The sequence below is a fragment of the Pseudocercospora fijiensis genome (genome assembly GCF_000340215.1).
Source record: "Pseudocercospora fijiensis CIRAD86 unplaced genomic scaffold MYCFIscaffold_3, whole genome shotgun sequence".
NCBI classification, from domain to species: Eukaryota; Fungi; Ascomycota; class Dothideomycetes; order Mycosphaerellales; family Mycosphaerellaceae; genus Pseudocercospora; species Pseudocercospora fijiensis.
The window spans coordinates 718,150-737,713 of NW_006921534.1; the positions used below are offsets into that span (position 1 = coordinate 718,150).

At 46.1% G+C, this 19,564-nt stretch overlaps 8 protein-coding genes across 8 annotated transcripts in view; 5 read left to right on the top strand and 3 right to left on the bottom strand.

Moving 5' to 3' along the window:
- Window positions 1-470, top strand: part of MYCFIDRAFT_187118 (uncharacterized protein) — a gene marked incomplete at both ends in the record, with an annotated part of 1,527 nt that extends 1,057 nt beyond the window's left edge. The window contains one exon of the mRNA XM_007926288.1: window positions 39-470. Coding sequence (XP_007924479.1) covers window positions 39-470 — 432 coding nt within the window. The remainder of the gene's footprint in view (window positions 1-38) is intronic.
- A 32-nt stretch (window positions 471-502) lies between these two features.
- Window positions 503-3,150, bottom strand: MYCFIDRAFT_152161 (uncharacterized protein; the record flags this gene model as incomplete). The annotated part of the gene is made up of 2 exons (XM_007926289.1): window positions 503-2,837; window positions 2,902-3,150. 2 exons carry the CDS (start codon window positions 3,148-3,150, stop codon window positions 585-587), a joined length of 2,502 nt encoding a protein of 833 aa, XP_007924480.1. The 3' UTR covers window positions 503-584.
- A 4,378-nt stretch (window positions 3,151-7,528) lies between these two features.
- On the top strand, window positions 7,529-8,164 carry MYCFIDRAFT_53808 (uncharacterized protein). The gene is made up of 2 exons (XM_007926107.1): window positions 7,529-7,777; window positions 7,834-8,164. The coding sequence occupies exons 1-2, from the start codon at window positions 7,690-7,692 to the stop codon at window positions 7,983-7,985; spliced, it is 240 nt and encodes a 79-aa protein (XP_007924298.1). The 5' UTR covers window positions 7,529-7,689; the 3' UTR covers window positions 7,986-8,164.
- Window positions 8,165-8,970: 806 nt separating this feature from the next.
- MYCFIDRAFT_84159 (polysaccharide lyase family 1 protein) lies at window positions 8,971-9,978 on the top strand (the record flags this gene model as incomplete). Its single annotated transcript, XM_007926290.1, has 2 exons — window positions 8,971-9,089; window positions 9,141-9,978. The coding sequence occupies 2 exons, from the start codon at window positions 8,971-8,973 to the stop codon at window positions 9,976-9,978; spliced, it is 957 nt and encodes a 318-aa protein (XP_007924481.1).
- Window positions 9,979-10,594: 616 nt separating this feature from the next.
- Window positions 10,595-11,192, top strand: MYCFIDRAFT_84160 (uncharacterized protein; the record flags this gene model as incomplete). The annotated part of the gene is made up of 2 exons (XM_007926291.1): window positions 10,595-10,707; window positions 10,757-11,192. 2 exons carry the CDS (start codon window positions 10,595-10,597, stop codon window positions 11,190-11,192), a joined length of 549 nt encoding a protein of 182 aa, XP_007924482.1.
- Window positions 11,193-11,245: 53 nt separating this feature from the next.
- Window positions 11,246-12,085, bottom strand: MYCFIDRAFT_207085 (uncharacterized protein; the record flags this gene model as incomplete). Its single annotated transcript, XM_007926292.1, has 1 exon — window positions 11,246-12,085. The coding sequence occupies exon 1, from the start codon at window positions 12,011-12,013 to the stop codon at window positions 11,246-11,248; it is 768 nt and encodes a 255-aa protein (XP_007924483.1). The 5' UTR covers window positions 12,014-12,085.
- Window positions 12,086-12,250: 165 nt separating this feature from the next.
- Window positions 12,251-13,976, bottom strand: MYCFIDRAFT_214526 (uncharacterized protein). Its single transcript, XM_007926293.1, has 2 exons — window positions 13,184-13,976; window positions 12,251-12,996 (listed from the first exon to the last, which is right to left on the bottom strand). Exons 1-2 carry the CDS (start codon window positions 13,513-13,515, stop codon window positions 12,393-12,395), a joined length of 936 nt encoding a protein of 311 aa, XP_007924484.1. The 5' UTR covers window positions 13,516-13,976; the 3' UTR covers window positions 12,251-12,392.
- A 247-nt stretch (window positions 13,977-14,223) lies between these two features.
- Window positions 14,224-15,058, top strand: MYCFIDRAFT_172926 (uncharacterized protein; the record flags this gene model as incomplete). The annotated part of the gene is made up of 5 exons (XM_007926294.1): window positions 14,224-14,292; window positions 14,326-14,338; window positions 14,373-14,452; window positions 14,485-14,959; window positions 14,985-15,058. 5 exons carry the CDS (start codon window positions 14,224-14,226, stop codon window positions 15,056-15,058), a joined length of 711 nt encoding a protein of 236 aa, XP_007924485.1.
- Window positions 15,059-19,564: the final 4,506 nt, after the last annotated feature.

Consider the following 19,564-nt stretch of genomic DNA (forward strand, 5'->3'; position numbering starts at 1 on the left):
ACGAAATGATCACCATCGACGCTCTGGGCCTGTCGGAGCATGGAAAAGCCCACCTCATGGTCCGAAACGGAGATATCACCTACGGAGGCAAAATGGTCATAAACCCTTCCGGAGGTCTCATCTCAAAAGGCCATCCGCTCGGCGCCACGGGCATTGCGCAATGTGCGGAACTCGTGTGGCATTTGAGGGGTTGGGCGAATAATCGTCTTGTTCCGGATACGACGGTGGCGCTGCAGCATAATTTGGGGTTGGGGGGTGCGGTGGTTTGTACTGTGTATAAGAGGGCGGATGGTCAGGCCCCGAAGAAGGTTGGGGATGAGGAGGTTGCGAGGAAGACGAGGTTTGGATATAATCCTGCGACTCAGGCGAAGGGGTTTACGAAGAAGCAGGCGGATGAGGTTAGGTCGAAGAAGGCGAGGAGTGAGTGGGCTTTGCAGGATGTTGAGAAGAAGGTTGAGAGTAGGTTTTAGGGAAAGGGTATGAGGAAGATGGTGATGATGACCACAGGATCAGAAGTTTTGTGAGTTATAGCATTGTAAGGTATCATGGTATCTATCATTCATCATCCGATCATGACTGAGTTCTCACTTCCCGAAATGCATGCCTTTACTCGGATCCCAAGTCCCTCCCACAGGCGCTTTTGGCTGTCCTCCGGCTGGAGCTCCAAAGACAATAGGCATGTTCTCGTTCCAAGTCTGGTTCTGCGGCATGGGTGGGCTCTGTACAGCAGCGACGGGAGGCGGGTTAGCACTGACTCGCTGTGGCATGGGTGCTGCGAGAGGTGCTTCTGGAGGCGCGGCGGGCTGCACACTACCTCTTCGACTCGCAGCTTCGGCAGCTCTTTGATGAAGCAAGCTCTGTTGAGTATCTTGCTGTAATTGCAGACCAGCCATGGCCGTCGACAGATCCGTCTCAAGCCCACTCGCTTCTTGTCGCCGAGAATAGTGGAAATTTCGGCATTCGTCTCGGAACCGCGTGGTAATCGCTGCGAGATCGTTGTAGAATTTTCGTCCCGTCTCGAGATTGCGCATGATCTCTTTGTAGGCGGTGTATGCATTCTCAAGATTTTGAAGTGCCATCTCGCGCTCTTTGGAGCTCGAATCTCCTCGCTTCGCCGCCTGAAAAGACTGATTTGCTTGCTCCACTCGGCTCAGAAGCTGGTCTTGCTCGCGCTCCTCCGTCTTCAACGAACTCTGGTCACTGTCGTACTTCTTGAGTCGTTCGTCGAATAGATTTTCGAATTGTGATGCCTGGACTGGCATCATCGGAAATTCACGCTCGAGCCGAGCAGCTTCTCGAAGGAGGTCTTGATTCACATCATCCGCTTTCGTCTTCAAACGAAGAGTTTCGACTTTCTTCCTTCTGCGGCTTTCTAGCCGGCTAATCTCGTTGAGCGTTGCCCGCAGTTGATTTGCTTCTCGCTCTACCTTTGCTGTCATCGTTGCGCGTCTCGACGAGGGCACGTAGTCCTCCAGATCGCGATCGTTACCGCTAAGTAGTCTGATGAGCGACTCATTTTCCCGAAGCTTGGCCTGCACAGTCTTGTCCGTTTGGTCAGCTGCCTTGAGCCATCCATCTATATCGTTGACCTGCTGATACAGCTTCGGCTGCACATCTTTACCAGCAGGTCGTGTCCACCGATCGGTGCCGAACTTTCTTCGAGCAGCTTCGTCTTCACCAGCTTCTGTTCGCAGCGAGTCAATGCCTTCTTGATAAAGGACGCGGTTATTGGCCTTGAGCTTTTCTGTGTCTGCAATGGTGTTGTGCAATCGATGCACGCCACCTGCTTGACGGACCTCATCTGCGTGGCTTGCAAGGCCTGGTGGCAGTCCAAGCGGCTTCTCCAGTGCCTGCAGTGATCCTGGCAGATTGAGGCTTGACAGTAGCTCGTGTATTCGAGCGGTCATGGCTTCGAGTTCCGAGATGATGGTGTTGTTGACCAGTCGATCTCTCCTGTCGGCATAGATGGATGCCGCGACATGTACGCTGTAAGGAACAAGCTTACTGAAGAGTGGCTTTCCTAACTCCGCATGATCCTCGAGCATCTTTTGCGATTCAGCGACTTCCTTAGGCACTCGTGACTGCACCATTCCTGCTCGGTCTAACGGTCTGAGCTCACTCTTGGGAGGCTCGGGTTGGAGATAGATTGTGTCATTGTCCTTCTCAGCTCTTTTCAAATCCTCCGAGACTCTGTTCTTGAGCCCATTCAAGTCTCCTTGTACTGCCTTGTTGACGTGTCGCGACTCAGCCAAAGCCAGATTGACGCAGTTCAGACTATCCCTGAGCCTGGCGACCTCCTCGCCGTACTTCCTCTTCTCTAGACAATCGCATGCAGCGCGGTACTGTGCAGCCGCGGCGAAGTGATGATGTTTTGCATTGACATGATGTATCCACTCGCTCCGTATGCTTTCCGACTTCAGGCTCCAGTCGTTGGCATCATTGTACAGATCGCTGACCTTAGCTGCGAGCTTGGCAATGATGGCGTCTTTCATGCCGTCCTTGACAGCTTTTTGCCAGAAACATTCCTGAGCTTCGGCGAGCATCAGCGCTTCTAAGGCTTCCAGCGTGCTCGGATCAAGGTTCTCGGGTGGTGCTGCTCGCATGTCTGGGACCACGTTCTCTCGCAAGTGCTTGAATGTGCCTGCGGCGAAGCAGAAGTTGTTGGCAGCTGTCTTCAGACCATCTCCAGTGGCTCGATTGGAAGAGATGGCGAGCTGCGAGTACATCGCGGCGAGGTTGAAGAGGACGTTGGCGAGCTCGAAGCGTATGTTGTTCTCAGTCTGCGGTCTGTCGACATGGTAGCCAAATGAGGGATACCAGACGAAGTTTGCGCCTATCTAAACGATGTATCTCGGTCAGCCATCTCTTTTATCTCATCCTCCAGCTTCTGTTTGCACGTACATCGACCGGGAACTTCCCTCCCATGTAGACGAGCTGTGCCGCATAGGACTGGATCTTCTTGACGCCGCTGCTATGCGGCTCGAGCGCATTGACTGCATCTCTGCGAAGCTGATCGATGATTTCAAGATCTCGTGCGAACTCGTTTGGATGCTGATCGTACTTGGTCGAGATGTGGTTTCGGATGGCTTCTGAGAGAGTGATGCTATGCGTGCGTCTGAAGGGGATCTGGAGGATGTTGCCGGCCTGCATTTTGCGAAGCCGTTCTACAATGACGGGCACATGGGAAGACCTCACTCTTGGCGAGACAGCCAACACAGGTGCACAGTCAGCAGAGCCTCAATGGCGGGGCGGGACGGAGCTCCATACATACCAGATTGTCAATAGAGGGTTGGCTTCACTTTAGTCTATTGTCGCTTCCTATTATTCCTGTACCTTCCTTACTAACCTTACTATACCTATTGTCGCGACAAACCTTACTTAGACTTATAACTTCGCGCCTTGCCTCGCAATATTCTTCTTCTATCGATACCGATACTAATAGCGATACCGATAGTAGTAGCCGCTATAACTAGTATTCCGCGCGACCTTATTCTTAGCGCAGCTTTAGCAGCTTTAGTAGCTTTAGCTTTAGTAGCGCAGTTACTAGCAGCGTAGTTACTAGTAGCGCAGTTACTAGTAGCGTACTTACTAGTAGGAGGAGGAGAATATTTATCGTAAGTCGCGAGGCGTATCGCTATAGACTCGCTACTAACTCGCTCTAGACTTCGACGCCCTACGACTATAAATACCTACGATTTCTAGTATTATAGCGCGTAGATATAGCAAGAGCTACTCGATTAAATAGCGATACCGGATAAGAAGAAGGCAGTATTAAATAGACTACGGAAATATAAGGCTACTAGACTTATTATAGAAACGGACTCTAGCAAGCTTGTACTAGCGCTATGCTACTACTATATACGCTCTAATAACTTTAAGTATCGTATACTTAATACTAAGGGCGAGCGAGTCTACGCTTATTATAAGTATAAGGGCAAGTCTAGCTATACGGCTAGTATAGAGGTTAAAGAAGACGATAGAAACAGCGAGCTAGCCGCGATATAGGCGCGAGTCGAGGCTATAGAGGCAAAGAATGCTACATTAGAAGCAAAGATTAAGGAATTAGAAGCTAGGTTCGATAAGTTAGAAGGATATTGCCTCTCTTAGTTTAAATAGCTTAAGAATAAGGCTATTATTAAGTCTAAGGATATATATACGATATAGAAGGAGCTATAGCTAAATAGCGATCGCGAGCTACTAGTAGATAATGTTTAAGGAGCGAGTCTATAGCGAGTCTATAGCGAGTCTATAGCGAGTCTATAGCGAGTCTATATTTCTATTTTATTTCTTCTTCGATCGTATCTCTATAGATAATAGATTAACTAGCTTCTAAGTACGCTTTAGCTTCTAACTCTTCTATCCGCTCTAACTATCTTGCTAACTACCTTACTAGCTATCTTGCTAGCTATCTTACTAACTATCTTGCTAGCTACCTTGCTAACTATCTTGCTAGCTATCTTGCTAGCTATCTTGCTAGTCCTTAGCTTCGCTCGACTCTTTTAGAATAGGCGTAACTCGCGGTAGCCTCGCGGTGTCCTCGCCGCTTAGGTTAATAAACTTAGGCGGCTTTTTAGTATCGATTATCTTCTCCTTCTATAGCTTCTCTTACTTAATCTCTATAGATAGAACAACCCCGTCCTAACTCGCTATAGCACTCGCGCTACTACTCGTAGTAGGAGTACTTAGCCGGTACTTTCGCTTTAGTTGCCTTTATTACTATAGCTTCCGCTATTGTTAGATATAGATTTTAAGGTAATAGATTAGTAGCTGCTTTGTTGCTTTCCCTCCTATTTACGGTTTAAAGAGCATAAGAGCCTGTTTAACTAGTCCTAGGCCGAGTGCTTTAGATAAGACTTTATCTAGTAACAAGCGCTTCTTATCGAAATTAGTATAGAAGAAGTGCTCCGTATAGTCGTCGACCTAATAGACGCTACCTTACGGTAGGTCCTTAGCGTTAATCCGACTAAGAACCTAGTCTATAAGTAATATATTAGCTTCTTCGAAGTCTTTGTTAGACTAGATATTAGTAATAGAAGTCTATAGGACTAGCGGATTATATTCCTATAGGTCGACTCTATCCCTACGAGAAACCTCTACTCGCTAGCTAAAAACTAAATAGCGGCAGGTAAATAATGCCTTTGTTAGCTCCTTTAATGCTTGTATAGGTGTTAGTAGACGTTGCGAGAGGCTCCGAGATCTAGCATTTAGTCGAGAAGTTAGCTTATACTACTAAATAGCAGCATTGCGTATAGTATTCGCTGCCTTAGGTAGAGAAGGGAACGCATTAAAGCCTCGTACTATACTCGCAGTTGAACTCGTAGTAGCAGCAGCTGCTACCGCTGCTGCTACTAACGGCTCGCGTATAAATCGCTCGGTTAGTAGATTAGGGTTCTTAAGACTATATTAGTTACAGAATGCGTATGTTTTTAATAGTGTTATATAGTTAGCGCCGGTAATAGTATAAAAGGTACCCTAGACAGGCATTGTTAGCAGTAGAACTAAGGTAGAACTATAGCAGTAGTTAGTATAGAGGTAGAACAAGATAGGAATTAAAAGATTAAGAAGGAAATAGAACTAAAATAAGCGATTCGCGGCCGGCTCGCGGCCGGCTCGTAGATCCCTTATTTTAGATTAGTATATATTATTTGCAAACTCAATTAATCTAGCCCCGGTATTCGCCCTACCTAACGTCTAATTACGAGCTGCTAATAGCTTGTCTAACTCTATTAGTTTAGGCCCTAACCCTATAGCTATATGCTCGGCAATTAGCTGTCGAAGAAGTAAGTATACCTAGCGGTAAACTCGCTCTCTATCGCTATTATTCTCGCTACTACTAACTAGATACGAGAAGCCGCGAGTCTATAATACTATCTAACACTAAGTAAGCGTAGCCTCGGGCAGGTAGGCTTCAAGATCTAGGAATAAGCGAGTCTATTAGCGAGTCTATAGCGAGTACTATAGAATCTAATATATACCGAATCCTTAAAGGTCTTGCTCTATATTATTAAGTACGCCGTTAGGCATAGGAATACCTTAATAAGAATGCCCGCTTAGCTCTAGATAATAGTATAGAATATGCGAAATACCTAGTACGACGTATAGTCGATTAGCCTGCTTCCTAATCCGATAGCTATTCTAGAGGTAAACAAATTCGAGGACTTTATAGCGTATAATTAGTATATAGACTGCAAGGAAGGCAATCCGATCGGCTAGCAGTTTAGCATCGTATAGTAACTCGCGTAGCAACTCGTAAAAATAGCCCCTCTAGCTATTTAATGCGGGTACTTGCTAGCGCTACTATACCTTAATCCGCTAGTTTATCTTGCTTATACCGTATTTAAAGCAGTCTTCGAAAGCTAGTAGTTCTAGTTCTAGTTCTAGTTCCGGTTCTAGGTTACTACGAGTCGTAAGGCGAGTCGTAAGGCGAGTCGTATAGTAAGCGTCCGCGGCTAGGATCGTTTCTGCCCTACGGTCTAATCGGATAATCTATAGTATTATACTACTATTCTTAATCGTTGCAATATATTAAGCGAGTACGGATATAGCTATACGGCTAGTAATCCCTACGTAGACCTAGATAATATAACGCGAGTAGACATTAATAGCTACGTAGATCTATATCCCCTAATACTCGAATTTATAGTAAGCATCTATTAATATTGCGTAGCTAGGGCCTAGTATAATAATCGCTCTATAGTACTCTCGCGCCCGCTCGTAGCGGACTCGCAACCCTTTAGGATTTATTAAGCAAGCTATACGATATAGCCGATCTCTACTAATAATATTATATTTAGACCTAATATAGGTATATAGGTGCCGTCGGCTAAAGGACTCTACTATAGACTTCTCGAGCTCTTCCTATAAGACCTCTACTATCTCCTCTTCCGCTTCTATCTATCTATCTCGCGATAATGCCTTCTTTAATCTAAGCTCTTAACGTATCTATTAATATCTCCGCTAGCTAATATTAAATCTATCTATCTTTAGTACTTTAACCGCTTCTTTATTAATTAAGCGTAAAGCGGAGAAGGTATATACGACTCGGATCTTTAGTGCCTCGATATTATTAACTCGGTTATAGTAAGCGTAATAGCTATAATTAACCCCCTATTCCTTAAGCCTCCGATAAAGCGTAGAAAGAGCTATCTAGTAACTAGTCTCTTATATAAAGTACTATAGGATTTCGCCTTATATAGTGCCGCTATTAACTTGTAAGATTATCTAAGCCCTCTATAGCGAGAGATCGATACGTAGAGGCATTTTGCGAGTCGATAGCGAGTATAGTGCGAGGGCAAACATAGAAAGTGGGTTGGTCGTGGAGGTAGGTTGGTAGAGGCGGTAAGAACCTCCATTGACAATCTGGTATGTATGGGCCTCCCTAGGGCGGGGCCATCTGGTGAAGGTGGCGCTTGGACGGAAATAGACGCGGATGAGCAAGTATTCTCTCAATGTGGTAGAAAGGCGAAGGCGAAAGAGCACGGGATTTTGCTATTGATGTTGGCTTTGGCTCCCTGTTCCTGAACCAGCACGAGTGTATTCTACCGCTACCGCTACCGCTACCGCTGCCCGTCCTCTTCCTTTGTCCTCGCCTGCCTGCCTCAACTGCCGATTACCAATCCAGAAACAAGACAGCTTGAGTGTCCATAACATCTCCTCGCTCCTGCAACAACGAACGAAGCACATAGCACCATGTCGGAACACAAGTACAAGTTCAATGTCACCATGACCTGCGGCGGCTGCTCAGGTGCTGTCGAGAGAGTCCTGAAGAAGCTCGAAGGTGCGCATTTCCCCTTCGCATCTGGCTGTCGCAACTGATCATCTCGCCTTCGCCAGGTGTCAAGTCCTACGAGGTCTCTCTTGACAAGCAGACCGCCGAGATCACGACCGACGACTCGCTCAGCTATGCTCAGGTTCTCGAGAAGATCAGCAAGACGGGCAAGAAGGTGAACTCGGGTGAGGCTGATGGTGTCGCACAAGCTGTGTAAAGAGGAAGTGCATATATGAGCCGCACTCTGGGCTGTTGTATGGAGTATAGCCATATGCAAGACCTGCGTCGGGACGAAATACCAGGCAACGAACGACTTTGCAAGTATGCAATGCAGTCCATTTGCGCAAGTGTGCACCAAATAATTCGGATAAACACCCAAGCGGTCCAATTTTCTCCATCTTCTCCGAAATCGTCACAGTCATCGCGCTTTTGGATCACGTCGTCTGCGCTCAGGTCTGCCACGTCGACATCTGTATGCCATGGTCAAGACGAGACTGCTTCTGGCAAACTCGCTGACCGAATCTCTTTAGAGAACTTTCGACACACCACTGGGCAGGAACTCCTGTTAAGCTAGGCACACATCCGCTCTGCGCTCTCTTTCACAGCATTCGAAGTCATTCTGCACAGATATGAACGTTACAGAATCTCGTTCCTGGACCTATGGCATGCATGCTCTCATGTCTCTGCAAGCGGTCGCGAATGCACAGCAGACCATTTTCTCGGAAGCGCTTCGTTCTCAAACACGGCCAAGACTCTCAAGCCTTTGCCAAGACGGACCGAACGTGACAGCCATACGACCACATGTCTGAGCTTGATTGCAACTGCTTGAAGAGTCGAATTCTCCGTTGTCCATGGACCGTCTTCATTTCATTCATACGGTACCTATGCATCCCAAATCGCCTCCCACATGGCACTCACAAGTGCTGGCTCCAAGATGCTCTGAGACGTTTCAGAACGGAGTACAAGCACGCATTAGCCACACGCCGTTCCTGTATTGAGTCTCTTCATCTCAATTCCGTTACACTGCACCTCTTGGTCATCTGCCGTTGATGCGGATGCTGCGCAATGCTGTCGCGGCTCCAGCATCTGGCAGGATCCATACTTAATAAATCTTTCAAGCATTCCAGTAGGTCTATCACAAGCCATCCGACCTTTTCCTTCTTCACCACAGTCACTCGTCCAAATTCATATTTTCTACAAATATGCATTTCACCACTTCTCTCGCCCTGGCGGCGATTGCTTCTGTTGCATCGGCTACACCAGCTACCAAGGTTGCTCGGGCAGACGATGGCCCAATTGGGTATGCTGCACAGAATGGCGGGTACGTTGGCGTTGAGTGTTTCTATTGACATTGAACTGATGAATTGAACAGCACCACTGGTGGCGCTGGCGGTACCACAACCACAGTCTCCGCCCTGAGCGCCTTCACTGAGGCTGTCACTGCTGATGGGGCCGCGGTCATCTTCGTCAAGGGAACCATTAAGGGCAATGTCCAAACCAAGGTTGCCAGCGACAAGTCCATCCTGGGCATCGATTCAAGCTCCGGCCTCGAGGGCGTGGGCTTGTACATCAAGGACGTCTCAAACGTCATCGTCCGCAACCTGGCCATTTCCAAAGTCCTGGCTGACACCGGCGATTGCGTTGGTATTCAGAAGAGTACCAACGTCTGGATCGACCACATGGATCTTTCCTCCGACCGTGACCACGACAAGGACTACTACGATGGTCTCTTAGATGTCACTCACGCCGCCGACTTTGTCACAGTCTCAAACACCTACTTCCACGACCACTGGAAGGCTTCTCTCGTCGGTCACAGTGACAGCAATGCCGATGAAGATACCGGCTACCTTCACATCACATATGCCAACAACTACTGGAAAAATGTCAACTCTCGTGCTCCTTCCATCCGTTTCGGTACCGCGCACATCTTCAACTCGTACTATGACACTCTCGATACCGGTGTCAACACTCGTATGGGCGCTGAAGTTTTGGTTGAGAGCACTGCTTTCACTGGCTGTAAGAAACCCATTCTGAGCGTGGACTCCGACACCACTGGCACTGCGGCTGTCAACGATGTTGACCTTGGTGGTGGCACCAACACTGCTCCGCAAGGCTCTTTGACCGTGGATTACGACTACACTTTGCTTGGAAGCGCGAGTGTGAAGTCGGCTGTTGTTGGTGTTGCTGGTAACACCCTCACTCTTGGGTAATTTGAGCCGTAGGGTCTGGATTCTGCAGCTGCGAACTCTATGGCTTATGCAGATTTGGCAGTACTTGACAATTGAACCGATGCTGTAGGATTCGCGACGCTTCGTGCACAAATCCCAGTTCCCTATCATCGTCCAAGTCACGCAGTAGCCTCGTATGCTCTTCTCAACTCGCAAGCCGATCAACGAAGATGCGACTCTTGAGATTATTTGTTCTCACCGCATCCATTCACAGTTGACAGCTATTCGGGTTAGAAGGATTCACACGGATACGTGGTGACCTGATCTTCAGCTCAAAGCCTTCGTGGCTTTCAGCTCAAGCTCGACTGCCCAATGGCAACCATCACCTTCGCCAAAGATCCAGATTGACCATTAACATGACTTTGCAGCCGAACCAGCTGTATGTGACGTGTAGCTTTATAGAATTACTTTCCACCAATGCATTCGGCACGACCGATGAAGAAGAAGCTGGGCTGAGAGGCCGCAAATGTAGCTAGAGCCCTGGGCCATGAGCTGCTGAAGGTATAAGAACTTGCTGCCTGATCGTCTTCCAAGTGACACAGACACAGACACAGACACAGACACAAGCATCTTTGCATCTACCTACCAGCATACTACCATGTCTTATCCCACCAAGCCAGCCTTCGTCCATTACGGCGACTGGGACGATGAAACCCGTCAACATGAAGCAATGAAATTCATGGAAGACTACACACACGCCTTCGATGCCAAGTACTAGAACTCCGAGCCATATACCAAGTACCTGACCGACGATCGTAAGTTCCATTCCATCGCAGTCACTGCCCAAAGTCCGCGCTAATAATCTCGAGAAAGACCTCCTCGTCCGCTCCACCGGCCAAACCGACCAAGGCGGCGAAGCAAGTCTCGCAGCCCTGAAGAACGAAATCTATGCTCCCTTCGCCGCCTATCACCACGAGCCAAGCTTCATCGTAGCCTTCGAAACCGAGCAAGGTTGGGAGATGATCGGGATTGCCACGCTTTGGTGGAATCTTGCGGTGCCTGGTGATGGGCCGAAACAGAAGGATGGCAAGGGTAAGGAGTGGGAAGGTGGTGTTCCGGCTGCGTTCAAATTTGGGTATCGGAAGACTGGAGATGGGATCAAGATGTCTGAGACGAGGATCATGGCGGATCCGAGCGGCGCGTTGGTCGATATGGTGAAGCGTGGGATGGTGAAGCCGGAGCAGATTTTTGGATAGGATAGGATAGGCCTCGCCAGCGTCTTAGCGGACTGAATAAGAGTATGTTGGATTCAACCTTCATCATCATCACTGTCTTTTTCCTCTTTCCAATAGATGCCCATGCCGTCGAAAATATTCGGATCCACTTCAAAATTCGGGAATCGATACACACCTCTCCCATCGCAGAACCTTTTCGCTAGTATTCCTGCCTCGATGTCGCTGGCCAAGATTTTCCGTGATGCTGCTGTGGCCTCCGCCCGTGCTCCCCTCTCAATCAGCCCCTTCATCGAGCTTCCAATGTACAGAGCGACGTCAGTTTGAAGCAGCTCTTGCACCATTCCCGCATTCATATCAACAAAAGGCTCAAAAAGCAGTGCTTCAGGCTCGAGAATTTCTTTCGCAGGACCGAGGGCAGCATCTCCAGTAGTCATTCCCAGCACTTTCACATCAAGCGTTCCGAGAAACTTCTCATCCAGCTCAGTAAACGCGGGCTCTTGCGCATACATCTCTGTAATCCCAAGCTCTTTCACGATTCCCATAAATACTACCATTTGCCAGACACTTCTCCTCCTGCATTCCACGTTGTCGCGACTCAAGCTGCCGCAGCCAAGGCACACGGCGCGTCTGATGTTCCAGCCTGTGTCTGGACGAACGCGACCCAGGAGTGTGGAAAGTGCTTTGCGGCAGCTCGATTGCATCCATGTTTTCGATTTGGCGGCAAACTCGGTGGTGAGCGAGTCGATGGTGAGATCTCGAGCCGGTGGATTGTGCGAGTTTGCGGGCTTGCGGGCTTGACTTTTCTTCGATTTCGCGACGTATGTCCATTCGTCGTCGGCCATGATGGGAGGGATTGTTCATCCCCTAGATCGGTATAGATAAGTTCTATGAGCATGTAGACTTGGCTGTGGGACTTGGATGGACAAAGAAGACCTGCTTAGATCTTCCGCAACAGCCCAGTGCAGGCATACTTAGACGCATCGTCGAATTTCTACGACGCCTCTGTGTAGCGATTGCGACGAGAGGCCTAGCAAGAGAGAACGTGCAGCTCTAGAAAAAGGGTGCAGGTCTATGAAGTTATTTATCACATGGTTTTGATTACATATTCTAAGTCTACGAAGCTCAAACCTAAATGATTCTACTCCAAAATTAAATTTCATCATGCTCAATGCCTGTCTTGTCAGAAGCTACACGAAAATGAGAATGGTAGGAAGGATGTGCTCAAATGTTCTTCTCGATGCAGTCCTGAATGACCTTGTATGCGCCAGTAGCATTGTGATGCAGGTTCATTCCATGTCCAGCATCAGGCTGGACATAAATGTCGAAGGGCTTTGCAGCAGGGAACAAAGGCGCTGTCTCATCATCAAAAAAGGTGGTCGTGCAGTATGACTCGCAAGCGGCCTGGTCGTACTCGCCTGCGAACACCAGGACCGGCGCAGAGAAATCCTTGGCTTCCCATGATCCAATGGTCAGAATTTCGCCTACGCCGGTAGGTTGCTTGATCTTCTCCGACTCGGCTAGAACTTCTGGGACGAAAGCGCCGTAGTGGAAGAAGTTGTACTGATTTGCCAACTCATCACCCCACGTCAGATATCCAGCGCTGGAACTGAGCTTGCTCCAACCTGGGAGGACTGCTCTTGCAAGGTGGGCATTGGCAGCGATCAGTAGATGTGATGACGCATTCTTGGAGAATCCAGTCTGAACCAGGCCATCGGAGATCTTTGGATATTGAACGACCAGCAGATTGGCAATAATGGTTCCAAAAGAATGTTCAACGTGTACAATCTTCTGAGAAGGTGTGATGTGCTTAAGAGCTGGTAGATCCCTTGCGTGAAGGCCTCAGTCAAGAGCCTTAGCACTTCGACCTCGATTGGGACTTGAGTGATTGTATAGGGGTCCGGCTTTGTTGACTGGCCGTTGCCGATGCGATCGTAAGACAGCGTGGCAATCCAGCGTCATTCGCGGCCTTGATATAGTTGTATTGGCTATCAGGGCCGCCAAACGACCAATACCTCTGATCAAATCCAACACCATGAGTGAGAATCTGGGTCACATTCTTTGCCAGGCCTTTTGGCGGGCAGTACTTGGCGGCAATCGTGACTTCGACTTGTACGTTCGAGTTAATGCCCTTGACCAGTGCTTGCCGAGCTCGTGGATCGCGAGAAGTGGCATTGACCAGAAAATCCACCGCTTGATAATGGATCTCGAAGGGAGGGAAGCTTGGCTCTAAGGACTGAGCTTCAAACTTCAGTGGGACTTCGAAGTCGATGCAGCCAGATGAGGGTTGCTGAGGAATGGCGTGGGCCACGTCGAATGGCATAAAGGCGAGGAGTGCGAGCAGCATGTTGTAGATCGTTTTGAAGCGGCCAGATTGATCTGATGAGCGGCCGTGTCTCCATTCGTGGTTCCATGTCAAGACAAATATGAATTTTCTTCGGGACCTGTCGACGACGTCGTTTGAGGCATATCCCACGTCATGAATGCCTGCATAAACGTATGCGAGGCGATTCGTCACAAATACTGCACATCTCGTTCAGCTACGATGGCCACAGTAGGATTAGCTGAACCGCTTCATTGCAATGCTTGTCCGAGACATCCATAGCTCTCAAGATGACAATGCGCGTGAAAGCACCGCCTCCACGATATTAATCGTGACAGTTGAGCTGATGCATAGAAGAGCTGGTTTGTTTTCAAATTGTGTCTCAGAGAGCACCGGGGTCGGATGTGTGCTGACCTGGAAAGCCATCGGGCTATGCTAGAGGAAAATCAAACAATCTCTCCCGTCTGCAGATGCGAATTGCTTTGTGCTGATCAATGAGCGGTGAGCGGAGGAAAGTGAGCTGGAGGAAGTTTGAGGCAGGCAGCCGGTCGGGCCACGGACAACGTCGGCCCGAGTCAATCTCCCAGCCATTTTGCTTTCTGTGAACTTTTCTCTCAAAGTCGCTACACATTGGCGAATGTGATTTCCGGTCCGAATTGACTCTTCACACATCACCTGTCACAGAAATTCCACACGAGCTCTAGTACGGCTTACCATCATTTCCGAGCGGTCATGCGCGACGCTGCTGAGGACAAGAGACTCAATGAGGAGCACAACTTCATATCATCTGGCCTAGGATATGTCTTGCATCCGACAATCAAACAATCCCTTGAGAACTCGAGAGGAAGTAACTCGGAGAAATTGAGATTCGCAGACATTAGCCAGGGAGAGTAATTTTCTGCCATGGCGTCACTTCCATTTGCCCCCCAAGACTTTACTGTCCACAAGATTTCTTTCGACAGTGTGATCAAGCCGTTAGGCATTGCATCTGAGGACCGAGGTACTTACGATGTAGTGTGTATACGACTGCTGCATGCCTCTCTTGAACCACATCAATGGGACGAAGCAATGAAAAATTTGGTGGCTCTTTTGAAGCCAGGAGGCTGGCTTCAGTGGGTGGATTGGGATCCAATGACGGCGAGAATAGCCACTGTCAAGCCAGGTGCGCCAGATGGCATCTTACGTGGACTGCTGAACGACTACGCAGACGCCATGCGAGCTGCCAGGGTTGGCAACACATATCGAATCCCTAATGCAATGCGTCCATATCTCGAGGAGGAGGATAGTGACATGTACACCATAGATCCTTCAGTCGAGCTGAGCAAGATCATTGCTTCTGGGGCCATCTCATATGTTCAGCGAGTTGGGAAGTATACATCAGCTGAAGCTGGGGAGGTTGGCGCCAAAACAGAGCAGGAGATTGACGAAGCCGGATCTCTTTGTTTCTTCGATCTGTGGGCTCACATCGGTCGGAAACATGTGTCATGAGACAGAGTTCCATGACGACTGCATAACGATCGATCTGGGTGTTGTTGTGGTTCAGTCAGGTGATATGCTGGTCAGCTGATACTATCAGCTAACCTATACTAAGAGGAAGGACACACAATGGGTATATTAACTGCAGTTTCTGTAGCAGGCTCCTAATCCTTCTTCGTATAGTTATATAGTTGTCAATCCGATAATTAGTTGCATCCTTAGCACAATTTACAATAGGTTATAAGCCCGGCGCATACGCTTACCTATCCAGTTCAACTATAAAAGAACTGTTTCTAGAGTCTACTAAACAGAGCTAGCTATCTAGACCTATTAGGTACCTAGTTAAGAGCTCTAGTTCGGACCAAAACCTAGCAAGTGTCCCTTATAAGCCCTACCTAGCACTATACTAAAAGGCAGCTAGGAACGATAGACACCAATTAGACAAAGACAGCAAAGGAGAATTAGGTTCTTAGGAAGGGGATCAACTTCTAAGACTAGAAGCTTATATTCTAGGCGGCCCTTCTAGAAAAGGACCTAGTTAGTATAGTATTCTATAGACTTAACTAGGCTAATAAAATAAAACTACCCCTAAAAAGCATGTTTATAGGGGACTCAGCCGATCAGTAGTATAGAGATATGTTTAGGGACTGGAAGAAGAAAGACATCTAAGCCCTAGGTATACTTATTGCTAGACTCGACCCTACCCTTAGACTAGACTTCGGTAATATACCTAAGTCAGCTAAGGATATATACGACCACATTAAGGCTCTATATAAGCCTATTGTAACCGTAGACATATTTAATACTATTAAACTTATTAAGTATATTAGGATGCCCCTTACTAATCCGAATACCTAGCAGTACTACGAATCTTTTTAGCAGTAGTTCAACAGATTCTAAACATCGATAGAACAATTTGCTAGCTTAGTTACAACAATAGAAGCGCCTATAAAGTCATTAAACATTAAGATGCCTGATATGCTTATTAGGATGCTGTTTATTTAGGGCCTTTCTAGTTACGAATAGCTCAGATCCTAGAAGCATAACAATAAGCCTAAAGCTAAGGACTCCTCCCTTAAAGCAATAATAACGTCCCTAAGGAGAGAAAAGCCTCCTAGACAGTCATCTAGCGGCTTAAAGCTTATTAGAGGGGCTATTAGCAATAATGACGACTAGTACACTTAGTGTAAGCATAAGCACACTAACGCTAAGTGCTACAAGCAACACCCTAATATAGCACTACCTAGTTAGGGAAAGAAAGACAAGAGCAAAGACAAAGATAAAGACAAAGGCAAGAAGGGTAAAGGCAAAGGAAAGGGCAAATCTAGTAGTACTATTAATAATAATAAAGATGAATTAGACTCCTCCTCTAACTCGGAAGATAAGGGAGACTATTAGCTAGACGGCCTTAGTAGGGGCCTAATTAGGGGAGCTATTGCAAAGCCGGGACTAGCTATAGCAAGCTCTAAGAACCTAACAGCTAATACAAAAGTTTGGGACACAGGTACATTACTGCACATTATAGGGAATAAGAGCTAGTTCAGCGATCTTAAGTACCTAACTAAGCCTATTCAGTTCTCCTAAGCAGTAGGAAAATTAAGTGTATTACGATTAGGAACTGTTAATATCTTCCTAACCTATAAAGGAAAGAAAACCCCAATCACTCTAATAGACGTCCTCTACTCCCCGAACTTAGATTGCAACCTAATCTTAGTAGAGCGTCTTTAGAAGAAATGTAGCATTCACTTAGACAGACCTTTAGGCACTTTGATACTTAAAGGCAAGCTAATTAGAAAAGTTAAGGAAGTATAAGGAGTACTCGCCCTTAAAGATGCTAGAGTCAAAATGCTAGGCTTAGCTTCAAAACTAAACTTAGAATCGAGTTAGAAAGGGCAGCTATTAGCCCTAGCTATCGCTAGACTACGAGCGGATATATTGAGATAGCATTAGAGACTTAGCTACGTCGGTAACAAGATCCTAATAGCTACTAAGGAAGCCATTCTAGGCCTAGAAGAAGTTGATACATCTGAACTCGAGCACTATAAGACCTATAAGCTCTCGAGAGCTTAAAGAGTTGTATTAAGAGAATACAGAACCAGACTAGAAAAAGCCCTTAACGAAGTCTATATTAACCTTGTTAGCGTACAACCATTTGATCTGTTTAGAAATAGGTATATTATAATCCTAACTGATGCTAAAACTAGGCTTAGGTAGGGTCTATTACTTCGAAACAAAGACAAGGTAACAAGTAGTAACAAGCTAACTAACTAGATAGCTAGAATCAAGAGGCAATACAACAAAATCCCTAAGATTATCTTTAGTAATAGCGGGGGAGAGTTTACTAACAACGATCTAGTACATTTTGTAGAGGAAGTTAGCATTAGATAGGATGTATCTATACTATATATACCGGAGTAGAATAGCATTATAGAGTCGTTAAACAAGACGATTCTGCTTAAGGCAAGAGTAATAATGATTGACTCTAGCCTACTAATATACTACTAGTGCTTTACAGTAATGCATTCGATTTACCTAACTAATAGACTAGTAAACTTAAGAACTAAGGAAGTTCTACTTAAGGCTTTCGAATCAGACTTGAATATCGGCAGCACAGACATTGACCTATCTAAGACGAGACGATTTAGCTATAAGGCATTTAAATACCTCGAGTCCGGGGTTGAACGACTTAACTCCTAGAAATTTGTACTAAGAGCTTTCGTTTACTAGTTTATTAGATTCTAAGAAAATTTATTAACAAACTATCTGCTTTAGAACCCGCACTAGAAGGATAGCGTATAGCAGCATAACATTAGATTCTCTCTATACGTTACCTTTAACGAGGACTTTGTCTACAAAGACAATTTCACTAAGCTTCTAAGTACCCTTTAAGCTTAGGGGGAGTATTTGAGACTAGCTGTCCCTTAGGAGACTATTTAGGTACTTGAAACCTAGTCTAACCTTTCATTTAAGTTAGGAATCCTAGCACCATTCCCTAGTAATAATCAAACACCTTAGTACTCTTTAGAACCTTAGGGGGAGCCATTTAGAGGTAGCATCCCTTAGCCTTAGTAGGCTTATAATTAGGAAGATTAGGAAGACTCCCTTATAGCTTAGGGGGAGCAAGGTACACTTAAGTAAGGAACACCACCTTAGCCAATACCTACAGCTAATAAGCCAACACTCTAAAATCACTAACTAGAACTACTAGCTGCCTAGCAGGAAGCTGCTCCTAAGAAAAATTAGTATACTTAAGAAACAGATACTGCTAAACTAGAAGACACCTTAATCACTCCCTTCTAAGTCCCTAAGACTACTAGTAAGAGAAAGAGGGCTCCTAACCTACCTTAGCTAAACCCTCCTTAAGCCGAAGTACGACTTAGGTCTAGTAGAGCCGTAGCTAAGTATAACTATAGCAAGATCACTAAGATTGCTGTAGCTGCTACTACAAAAGATGCTTAGAAGCTAGCTGACCCAACAACCCTAGCTAAAGCCCTAAAAAGGCCTAACTAGGATAAATGGAGAAAAGCCGTTACAAAAGAGATAAGGTCTCTTAAAAAGTCTAGTACAATCGAGTGGATTCTAGCCGAATCCCTGCTAAAAGGCAGAATACCTCTAACAGGAAAATAGGTTTTTAAGATTAAATACCTACTAGACGGCTCTATTAACAAATACAAGGCAAGATAGACAGCTAGAGGCTTTATACAGAAGCAAGGTCTTAACTATGTTAATACCTACGCTCCTATACTAAGAGCAGCTACTGCTAGACTTGTCCTTAGGCTTTTAGTAAACAAAAACTAGAAGCGAAGACAGATTGATATCGAGACTACTTTCTTGAATCCCCCTCTAGATAAAGAGATTTTCATTAGACCCCTAGAAGGCGCGCACCTATTCAAGAAGTACCCTCTAAAGTGGATTATCCGTATTAGAAAAGGATTATATAGCCTTAAGTAGGCTGCTAATCTCTAGCACTATAATGCTTTAGACACTCTTCGTCAACTTAGCCTAAGCAGGACAAAGAGTAACTATTACCTATAGCAAGGTAATAGTATTCTTATCCTCCTTTATATAGATAATTTCTAAATCTTTAGAACCTCTAAGGCAAAGATCGATACTCTAATTAAAGGTCTTCGTAAGAAGTATACAATTAAGATTGTTACGTCTAACCTATTTCTAAGCCTTTATCTAAAGGAAGACAAGGAGGGAAACCTTACTGTCTCCTAGACACACTATGCTAAAGAGAAGCTTTAGAAGCATAGCTTAGACTAGTATAAGCCAATAAAGCATCCACTTAAGAAGCTTTACGAGCCTCTTATAACCCCCTATAACCGTTAGGACTACTAGCTATTTAATACTATAATTGGTAAAATGCAGTTTCTAGCTAACTAAACTAGACTAGACATTAGCTATACCGTTAACCACCTTGCTAGGTTCCTTTAGAATCCCGGACCTAAGTATATTATAGCTGCTAAACATCTCTAGAGGTATATTGCTAGTATAGTTGATAAAGGACTTGTCTTTAGAAAGAAGAAAACTTTAGAATTTCAGGCATACTCTAACGCAGACTTTACTAGTAACCCTTTATTATTAAGATCAATAT